This window comes from Gymnodraco acuticeps, unplaced genomic scaffold, assembly GCF_902827175.1.
Source record: "Gymnodraco acuticeps unplaced genomic scaffold, fGymAcu1.1, whole genome shotgun sequence".
Lineage (NCBI taxonomy): Eukaryota > Metazoa > Chordata > Actinopteri > Perciformes > Bathydraconidae > Gymnodraco > Gymnodraco acuticeps.
Window position 1 is genome coordinate 1 of NW_022990078.1, and position 11,845 is coordinate 11,845.

Genomic DNA, 11,845 nt, shown 5'->3' on the forward strand with positions numbered 1-11,845 from the left:
AGAAAGCAGCCTCCTCTCCTCCTCCTCCTCCTCCTCCTCCTCCCAAAGAAAAGAGCCGCTGTGTTTTTAAGGTGCTCTAATGCTTTTGTCTACATTCATGTGGCTGTTTACCATATCAAGGGCCTGTGAATGTAGGAGCCTTTAGTGAGGCAGCCGGAGGACGCCTTTTCCCACCAAACACACACTCATAAAGCCAGACGTACACACACACACACAGACGTACACGCAGTATGCGCACAAACACACAAAGTCAAACACAAACACTTGTTGATCTCCTAATCCGCCGACCTCTGACTGTGTGAGATTTATTTTCCAACAACGACTGAAGCAGGGCCATTAGAAATAAACACTTTGTACGATTTCAGTTTTATACCCCAGCTAACAATAATACATTATATTTATTTATATGTATATTGTACATATATTTCTAGATTTGAAATTAATACATTTGAGTGCTTTCTGCTAAACAAGAGAAACCATTTGAATGTGTTATATTTAAACTACCCGCAGTACTGCATTTGCAAACGAAAAATAATAGATGTCTCAAAAATGTATTATTTATTTTTTAATTCATCAAAAACAACAACAAGGAATTAAGATATAATTAATTTGACTAAGCACCAAAACAAAACAAACGGATAAAATGCTTCCATCATGTCCAATAAGAGAATTTACTCATAAATCAGTGTTGACACTTTATATAATTGAATACACCAATAAAGGGCTTTGTCTAATGGTTTAATAGGAATTCAACAAAGCAAAGAAATACATGCAAAGTTGTACAGACGATGTATGTTCTTTGTGACTCACCTCTACCTGCTCTGTCAGCAGCGCCAGCATGTTCTCCATGTCAACAAATGAACTCTGAATGAGCCTGCAGAGAAACACAAAACACAACCAGGGGTATACAAAATATACTCAAAAGATACAAATACTCAAATACTAAAATACTCAAAGGAGAAGTAGTCGTACTAGTTTTACTTATATATATTATATGAATGATTATATCAATTATTCAAGATTATAAGTATACATTTATATTGTATGTTGTTAACATATTTTAAGATGTAAAAAAAAAAAAAAAAGGGAGAAGGGGTCGGATTAAATAAGTGTAAACTTCTTCCGACCCCTTTTCGGACGTGTAATTATAGCTAAAGCTTTGTTGTTTATTGATATCAGACAATGATAGATTATTCAATTATTAATTAAATATTTCGTTTTGTTATTGCATTCATTTGTATAGCACTGTATCATGACTGTATCATATTTTTAGCTTTTATTATGTTGTTTTAATTGTTTTAAAATTGTTTTTATTGTTTTGTTTCACCCTTTTTAATTTTTAATTTTGTAGCACTTTGAGTTTTGTTTACGCAAATGAAAAGTGCGCTTATAAATAAAATATATTATTATTATCATATTTTGTTTCATTTGTATTTTCTTTGGTTTTACACGCTCGAAAAAAATAAATAAACTAAACTAAACTTGCAGAATATTGGTATACTGTATTTTATAGCTATTGCATTTAAACCCTATCGGCCATATTGACTGACAACTGTCACACAAATACATACACAAAAAATGTCAACGTCTATTTTAATTTTAATAAATGCCTCCTGTCATAGGTTTAAAAATGTAAATACTCGGCTGTCAGTGATAATAGTACTCAACATTAGCCTCACCTGTAATAGGTCCCAAACCAGTTCAGAGGCGTGTACAGCTGGATGATGTAGGTGCCAAAGAGAACATAGTCTCCAATCTGATCGGGAGTCAAACACATACTGAACATTACTGATCCTGTAAGTGTAATTGATACAAGTTTAGTGTACGTCAGCCATATCAATTAACCTCCCTCGAGCACCACTCACACTTTTACCACATTGCTCAGCATCAGAACAAGCTGAGAACAAAATATTTTAATATTGTTTTATAAGGTTGTTCGGAGGAAACTCTCACCAAGGACTGAGTTATTGAGGTACAGTAAGCATTTGCTACGTCTCCTACTGTAGGGGATATCTGACTGATTCAGGAGATGTCTGAGTCACTGAATCCACATTCAGTGATATCGTCTTTTACAAATACCTGGAATTGTCCTTCGGAGACGAGGTAGGCACAGAGCAGAGATCCAACCAGCAGTCCTGATCCGATGATGATGTTCTGGGTTTGATTCAGCAGAGCCAGGGAGGCTGAGCTCTTCCACTCACAGTGCTGCCAAACACAACCAGCACACATTTAACTGATAATGAGAAAATACAGGCAATTAACTTAAAGGGAACCTATCATGCAAAATGCACGTTTGTACGTCTTTTATACATGAATATGTGTCCCCGGTGTGTCAGGGAACTCACCAAGTGTCAGAAAACACAACCCTCTCTCTTTTCCTCCATACCCAAATCTCCAAAAACGGGGCTGCAACGGAGCTGATTATTATTTGAATTTTTCTGACGTCAGAAAAGGGGTGCTCCGGCTATATGGGCAACTCTCCACCTATCAGGGGAATGAGAGACCTCTCGAAAGCGCTGGAGACGCTGTAGTACATATGCCAGGCCTGTAAGTGGCGCTGTAGTCTGCCACAAAAGCAGAATCAGCCCTTGCAAAAACAGGGCTGGAAAAGAGCAAATAGAGTGACAAAGTCCCTCCCCTTCCGGGGGAGCTCCATGAGACCTTGGTTGCGTTCCGATAATCCAAAAACCAGCTCCTAAATTCTAACCCTATCTCCTATTCCTTGACCTCTGAGTGAAACGTCACGGGGTTAAGGGATAGTGGATAGGAGAATTCAAAAGGATTTAGGAGAAGAGACTGCGGTACTTTAGAGAATCCGACTGCACTTTCACTATCCGACGTGTTTATGATGCGCCAGCGGACGTCATGAATGTGCGTCTGCTGCTGTGGGGAAACTATGGAAACTACAGTTTTCTATACAGCGGACTACAACATTGATGTATAATAAGAAGGAGGGACTACTGTAAACTCATCTAGAGACTCTGCACCGTGCTCTGATGCAGTTGTTTTATGCTTTATGAACGTGGACAACAGAGAAACATATTCTTCATGACCAAAGTTGGAATTGAAATAAAAAAGGAAAGTGAAACTTATGCTCGTCACCCTCTCCCTCCGGTCCACATTAATACAAATGATCCCAATACGTATGATTGTATGAACTATGAAAATATCAATACAAATGTATTTATTATAAACGTTAGTCCTTAACATCTATCACTGTGTATATCACCATTCAAACATCTTTTAAAAGTTGAACAAACCCCACACAGCTCAGTGAAATGTTGACTTTATTTGATCATTTCAGTAAAAACTAACGTTCATATTTCTCTTTTTGATTACAATACTGATGAACGTTCAGAACAAAGCACTTTGGCAACTTACCACATACGTTTTAAAATGCTTAATAAGCACCGTAACGTTCATGATATAATTTCTCGGTCATAATCGGTTGTTTCCGTGAACGGCCGACTGTTGAGTGACGGCAAATGCGTTCCGATAATCCAAAAATCAGCTCCTAAATTCTAACCCTATCTCCTATTCCTTGACAGCATTTTCTCCTCTCCTTTCGGTAAGGGAGGTCCAGTGGTTCCTAAGCTAAAGGAGGTTATAAAGGAAGTTTGAAACCTCCTTTCCTTTCATTTAGAGAATTGGAACGGCACTTATCATGGCTGCCACTGAGGGACTTCCGGGTCATTTCACTTCGTTAGGAAGGTTCCTAAACTAAATGGACTATTGGAACGCAACCCAGGAGCTGATTTGTAAACTATCCGAACGCAACCCGAATTTCGGAAAAATTATGAGAGAAAGATTATCTTTCGATCCCGTTTGAATTGTGCCACGAATTACACATATGATGTTTGTCAATTTAAAAGATAATTTTGCGAGTCAAAAAATAAAAATGTGTCGTAAAACTGTGAAGTAACAATTTGTTTTGTGTGAAACACTTAATGAACTACATCTCTGGTCTCGCAGACACTCACAACAACACACGTCACCAAGATGGCCGTCACTACTGTCTTGTCAAAAAAGTGATTGACTACCCTCACTATCACTACAATGAAACACGTCCAGAAGAATGTCATGCAAAGCTGCCTGCCTTCCTTCGATTCTCTCTGAACTGCCTGCTCTTTTTAATGTTTAATGTCAACCATTTGTGCAGATAGCATGAAGTAGAACAGATCGCCGATGCTAATGTAGCGTTAGCATTTCTCCCCTAGGCTTAAATGGTGTATTATAGGATGATCACACCGATGTGACAGTAGGCCTACTCTTCAAAGGGTTCACGAAATATGACTACTACTCTTACTGTTTAACATTTTGGGTTACTTGATGTTACGGCTAATAAAAATGACAAGGCTAAGACTGTAATGCTAACTAAAGTGCTTGCTACTAGCTAGGCAGCTAACTTGATCCAGCCACTCCTGGTCCTTTCATCAGACGGGAAGCGAAAGAACGAGCAAGACCCATTGCTGGTATGATTACAGCCTGGTACTAAGCACACAGGCATCTTGTTAAAGTTATCTCTAGCTATCTCTTATATTTAGCGGAGGAAAACAATTGTGACATCAGTTATGACATCACTGGGATTTGTAGTCTTTCTCGTTGCGTATTTATCATAGTCTTATATTTCAACAGTTTTACGACAAACTGTGACTTTTTTAACATGGAAAATATTTTTTAAGATTGACAAACATCATGTGTGTAATTCGTGGCACAATTTAAACGGGATCGAAAGATAAGTTTTCTCTCTCCATTGACTTCAATACATAATTTTTCCGAAATAAGGTCCCATGGAGCGGAAGTAGATGGGCGTGACTTCGCCACTCTGTAGAGCGAAATGAGGCATGGCTAAAATGCATGATCTGTTTGGTATTTTGAAAAAATAACTTCACAGACATGTTTTATATAGCCCTACAATATATGTTTCAAATATAGCATGATAGGTCCACTTTAACATTGGAAGTGTATTTAAATCTTTACTAACTAAAGCTTTCCACTTTTATTAGCACACTAATGGGATGTCTATTTGCTTTTAGCTGTTTTTTGGTACAGATGATGTTCACTTGACGGTAGCACAAGCTTACCTGATACTTCAAAATGGCTTCCTCAAAGCAGCGGATTTCATAATCCTCAGCGCAGTAATACTTCACCTGGGAAAATAAATCAAATCAACAGAGAAAGAGATGAAAAATAATGGAATTGACTGATACTCAAATATTAAAACACATATTATTAAACCCTTTAAAATGTTGGAAAAACAGAAAGACCAGTTGTGACACACACCTGAACATACCAGTATACATATATGCATTTAACAGGAAGTGTTGGGCGTTATTTACCGTCTCAAAGTTTAGCAGGGAGTCTACAGCTCTGGATTTGGAGTTGTTGTCTTGATCGTTCATCTCTCTTCTGTATTTTGTCCTCCACTCTGTGATCAGGATAGTACAGGCTGCAGACAAGAGGAGAGCAAATCATTTTGGAGCTGCATTTGGTAAGATTGTTTTGTAAACTAATATAATACATTTTTCCTGATTTACATATAGTAACGTTTCTAAATCAATCAAATAAAATGAGTGTTGGGTGAGGGCAGTAACAATGTGTTAAAAACAACACCCAATATACAATATGCCGGTCGGAGTAATTTACTTTGACCCTTATAATGACTGAATTTAATGAGAAGCATGCCTCTGTGGCACGCACACACACACACACACACACACACACACACACACACACACACACACACACACACACACACACACACACACACACACACACACACACACACACACACACACACACACACACACACACACACACACACACACACACACACACACACACACACACACACACACACACACACACACAGACCCACTGAGGTAGAGCACCATGCAGGTGAAAACGATGAGTCCAACCAGACACTGAAGTAGGAGACGAAGTAGATGATGGCGATGATGATGTCACAGATGGTGGGAAGGATACTGAACAGGATGTAGCTAAAGCCAGAAACAACCAAAAAGTATCATTATAGATAAAAAGTGTGAGTTGGTTCCTTTGTACCATTGTGTCCCATTTTGTGACCACATGTCCCCCTCCCCCCCCCCCAACAGTCTCACCTCAGCAGGTTGTTGACGGAGGAGGTGCCTCTGTCGACGCTCCTCAGCACGTCTCCGGTGCGTCTCTCCAGGTGCCAGCGCAGAGACAAGCCGTGCAGCTGGGAAAACAAACACACCTGAAGAGTGGAGGGAGGGGGCAGACAGAGACTTCCTGTTACATGTCTTTACATGATACTTTTTTATGCATGTTTCTTCGTAACATTAAGCTGTCTTTGGCTCTTTTTCTGCTGTAACAACGTACAATTCCCCTCTGGGGGACTAATACAGGTATTCTGATTCTGAAATATACAATGTCGGTCACAGTGAAAGTGTTTCCCATGCTGCAGCTGAAGCACAATTCTCTGTCCCTATATCCTAAACAGCACAAGCTATAGCCTTCTTTATCTAAAGATGAGTCATTTGTATGGCTCCTCAAATCCCAGTCAAAACAATCTGTATCGTCACGGTTTCTGACTCCTTAAACCATACATAACAGAGATCACTGTGCCAGTCCTAACTAAATCAGTTATGGACAGACAGCTCTGCACGTCTAATTATGTGACCACTTCTTCCGGAGATATGTTTAAAGTTAAATGTTTCAATATATTTTAAATAATGATATATAGGAAATAACATACCAACAACACTTGCAACCATTTCTGACCATGAGACCTAATTTGAGACCATGTCCACTGTACATATTTGATCAGTAATTGGCTATAGCGAAACAATGACACAAGACGTCTGAGTGGTACCTGAACGCCTCTGCTGGTAAACTGCTGAACTCTGATCCACAGGAACTGACGGAGGTTGCTGATGAAACCAGAGGTACCTACAAGAGAAAGTGAGATGGGAGAGGAAAAAACCTCACGCTTCTGTAAGATGTAAACACATTTTATTTCGTAAACACACACTCATATGAATACACACCTGCCCCTCCTCCCTGTAGGAACTTGAGCAGTGTGTAGATGGAGACGGTGAAAACCAACGAAGTCCAGCCGCCTCCTGCAGAGAGCTCATTCACTGTAAACACACACCATTTTTATTTTTAGCTGCATCATTATTTTTTTCCGATGACATTAATGATAATCCAGTAGACTAGATTCTCAAAATTGAACAGCATTATGCTTTCTTTCAGTGCATATTTATGTGCTCATCAAACGAACACTTGACTATTGCTATTACTCATTTAAAAAATAGTAAGCACAAATGGATGAATAATACTTGAATTATCCTGCAGTGTTGTGTTTATATGAGGATGCTTGATATCGTTTTTCTGTTGTTTATCGCTGCCCTCATTTATTTGAATTCAGTTTGTGTGTGTGTAGCCTTTATTTAACCAGGTGAAGCCCCTTGAGATCAAAAGATCTCTTTTTCAAGGGTGACCTGCAGGACATTAGTTACACATACAAAAACAACAGAACAACAATAAGGATGACATACAACATAATGCACAGGGTACAGTTTACAAACTCTATTTACAGTGACAGGTACCATGAGTATCAAACACCCAGCCGAGTTTTAAAATACTACAGTACTTTGTTTGGTACTTGATTTACAACAATTTCTTCACTTTCACTGTGGTATTTCTACATTTACTCATGTAAAACACATTTCCCACCACTGACACACAAACATTCACACACTCCCCTTTTTGCCCCACAGACACATTCATTACCATTTGGTACAAGTGCTGGGAATCAGGATGAAAAAGAGAAAACACACTCAGATGAGGGCAGTATGAGAAGAAAAGGAAGATCCAGACAGAGACACAGACATGGTGTGAAAAGGGAGAACATTTCATTTTTAAAAGATGGAGAGAAATGAATAAAGAAACGTGTGTATTCAATATTCTTTTTACTTCTCTAGTGTGTGTTTTCAGTGGGGGGTATTTTCAACTCTTTGGCATTAGGTCCTGGAGTCTGAGGGTGGGAGGCGGGGTCGGACCCGGAGACAAAACGTCCGTTGTACCGGTGAGTTAACTCCACGAAAAAGGCCGCTAATGCCGGCTAAGCATGACTGGCAGGAGGGGTGACCTCCCAGGAAAACCCTCCACGCACACACGCACACACACGCACACACACACACACACACACACACACACACACACACACACACACACACACACACACACACACACACACACACACACACACACACACACACACACACACACACACACACACACACACACACACACACACACACACACACACACACACACACACACACACACACACACACACACACACACACACACACACACACACACACACACACACACACACACACACACACACACACACACACACACACACACACACACACACACACACACACACACACACACACACACACACACAAAGCTCCTCCACGCCTTCCTCATCACACAAAGCAGCGCTCGGCTTCATTCTCTTAGCGCCGGCTTCTACTTTCATGTTGCTCCAAAAGCCAAATGGCCAGTTTTCTAAAGGGTAAAGTAGCTAAAGACACACTGAATGCTGACTTCCTCTGAAGTGGAGGCTTCTGGGTCGCTGCCTTGTACTGGAGGCATGCAGTCCTGTGTACAAAATAGGGCAAAAGAGACTTTGGCAAATAATGACACCCCCCCCCCTTACAGAAATGAAGGTTGCTTTCTCCTTCAAACCAGCAGCTGAACTGTTTGCATCAGCACAACATATTTTTGGGGATCATGATGTTGCATACATGACCGAATTTATCCATTAGAGGTCTGAAGTGAATGATATAATTAACACTTGTTACAGAGTTATATGGGTGTCTTCAGCTGTGTGTTTTAAGTGTGTTAATTGCATTACATCTGTAGTAACTTTTTTTTAAAAGGCTTAGAATTAGCTGAAACTGTCACTTTATGCTTACAGTAGTGCACAGGACAAATATTTTGTAAGAACAATCAAAAAGGCTATGAATATTCCATTTTCAAGAAATGTAGTAGAAGTCTGTAAAGGTGTAATTCTTGAAAACCAAATTAAGTCTGGATGATCAAAGAAGTATGATTTAAAGCCCAAACTAATGCTGTTTTAATAAAATGACATCGAGGTCATAAACACACTAGGATGAGACTACATAGCCTAACCCTAACTCAAGAAAACAAGGACATAATCAATCAAGGTCATGATGGAACAAAACACTTCAAAAACACAATGACACTGCCCTCTAGAGTTCGAAAAATGCAGTAAACAGGAAAATGTTCCAGTTTGACTTCTGTTCCTGGGAAGTGTTTCACTGTTTGAATAAAAGCATCAGCTAAATGTAATGTAATGTAATGTTTGTGTCACTACCTTACGCACGTTGTAAAATACATATTTACAGAACTAAGAAACATCTGGATCTCCTATTCCATTATTGCAGCTTCTCTGTCTTTAGCTTACCAATGTTCTTGGAGTAAACCGGCACAAGCACATTGACCAGACGCTCCGTTGCCAGCAGGCCCACACACAGCAGCACGAGTCCTTGCAGTGCCGCAGTGCCTTTGGGCCAAACATAGGGCAGCAGCAGCCTCACTTTCCTCCTGAAGCCTTGCCAGGCAGATGAGGAGGAGGGAGAGGAGGAGTGATCCATCTGGAGGGAGAGAAAGAGAGTCAGAAAATGTTATTTTATAATTTTTCTTAGATATCATAATTTATGTGTTCTGTCATTTCAGAAACTGGCTATTACTGAAGATGATTAGGGCCAAATGTGAAAATGTTTTTGTGATCTGAGTCTAAAGTCGGAATTCTGAGAAAGAAAAGTCAGAGTTCTGACTATAAAATTCAGACTTTTCCTCAAAATATTGACTTTTCTCAGAATTCAGTTTTTTTTTACTGAATACTGACTTTTTTCTGATTTCTGACTTTAATCTGAGAAGTCAACAAAACATCTGCTTTGGTCAGCTCGCAGACATTCTTTTTTCACGTGGCCCTAATCCTCTTTCGTAGGCTATAGTTTAAAACATAAATTCAGCATAAATAAATGTATAGCAATACGTAAATCCATTTAATTAACTCACCTCAACGACTCTTTTTCCTCCTCTTCCACTCTTCACAGTGATGTCTGCCATGTCAGTCCTCTCCAGTTTACTGTGATTTATTCAGCAGCAGAACAACTACAAGTCACTCACATACACACATTCTTGTTCAAGGATTACTGGCAAATATGTAATTAACTCGAGCTGTACTTGTGCCTGCTGTGATGGTTTTTAAAAGCAGTCACACTCAGGGGGACTGTGTACACACACCACACACACACACACACACACACACACACACACACACACACACACACACACACACACACACACACACACACACACACACACACACACACACACACACACACACACACACACACACACACACACACACACACACACACACACACACACACACACACACACCACACACACACACACACACACACACACACACACACACACACACACACACACACACACACACACACACACACACACACACACACACACACACACACACACACACACACACAGACACACACACACACACTCTATTGTGTTTTGAGCTTTCAGCATAAAGTAGCTGTGGTCAGCATTTTGTTTTGAGCCGTGAGTTTGTGTGAGAGAGGGAGACAGGGTTTGACGACTGTGTGTGTGACAGGGTTATCAAAACAATAAAATAAAAGTGCTGAAGGATCAGGGATATTTTCTAAACTACAAGATAGAAAAACTAAAATATTGTTATGCAAGACTCAAGTATTTCAATGTGTTGGGCTAGTAGGTAGAACATATTGATACAGAAGCTTCAAGTCAATCTAGGTTTTCACCCTTTTCTGTCTTTTGGGGTTTTGTTATAATGTTCACTCTGCCTCTTTAAACATTTTGAAACTGAAGGCTTAATTGCTGCTTAATATTTTTCAATGCATGTGAATGTATTAATCGTGTTAAAATGTACAACCTCAGCATCTACACTCATCTGTATATCATCTGGTATAATTCACATGGTTTGTTTTGAAGATGTAAAATGAATAAATTAATTCAGATGATTCAAGAATATGCTACTTTCACCCAGTGCTAATGAACCCTCTGAAATGTATCCAAATGTTATAGCACCACCCAGTGGGGAAACACACAGAAAAGCCTGTCACAAGAGAAGGAGACAGTGAGAGGAAAAATAGAAACAAGCAGGTTGTTTATTAGTAAAGAAAGAGTAACAAACCAGCAGGTTGAATGGAGTAAGAAGAGTTAGCCTGTACAGGAGTGTGCAGCTGCACACAGCGACATGAAGACATCAGCGTGATGTTCTCTGTGGACGAAGCTCAGCAGGAACACCATCAGGATACAGAACAGGCAGGCATTCAACAGGTGAGCCACCACGGTGCTACGCAGCTCTCCCAGCCAGGACAGATGCATTGTGGGACTAAATCAACCAGGAGAGCCTCTAGTTTAACTTTAGAAGAAGATCTGAAAGTCTTCAACATAAAACTTCTATGTCTTTATACTTCTTTAAAGGCATCATTTACATTTCCCTCCATGACATTTGATAGCTTCAGTTGTTAGTTTTTTAATTAAATTAAATCCCCCCCAAAAATGTATAGATACAAGTTCATCAATCTGCTAGGGACGACATCCAGCAGTTTGTAAAGTCATTACAATTAGTGTCACTTTTATCAGCTGTGGTAGAAAAGTAATATGCACAATAATGCATCAATTGTTTTGATCTTATAATATAATATGCAATACTACCCGTATCTGAATATAGTACTTTTACTGTTGT

At 39.6% G+C, this 11,845-nt stretch overlaps 1 protein-coding gene across 1 annotated transcript; it reads right to left on the reverse strand.

Moving 5' to 3' along the window:
• Positions 1-810: 810 nt before the first annotated feature.
• On the reverse strand, positions 811-10,283 carry LOC117546082 (ATP-binding cassette sub-family B member 6, mitochondrial-like; the record flags this gene model as incomplete). The annotated part of the gene is given in 12 exon segments (XM_034216167.1): positions 811-874; positions 1,680-1,756; positions 2,080-2,205; positions 5,085-5,150; positions 5,340-5,449; positions 5,879-5,917; positions 5,920-5,999; positions 6,120-6,235; positions 6,854-6,930; positions 7,029-7,121; positions 9,488-9,677; positions 10,105-10,283. Coding segments are annotated over 12 exon segments (1,089 nt in total), but the record flags the coding sequence as incomplete, so codon positions are not given.
• Between the last annotated feature and the right edge of the window lie 1,562 nt (positions 10,284-11,845).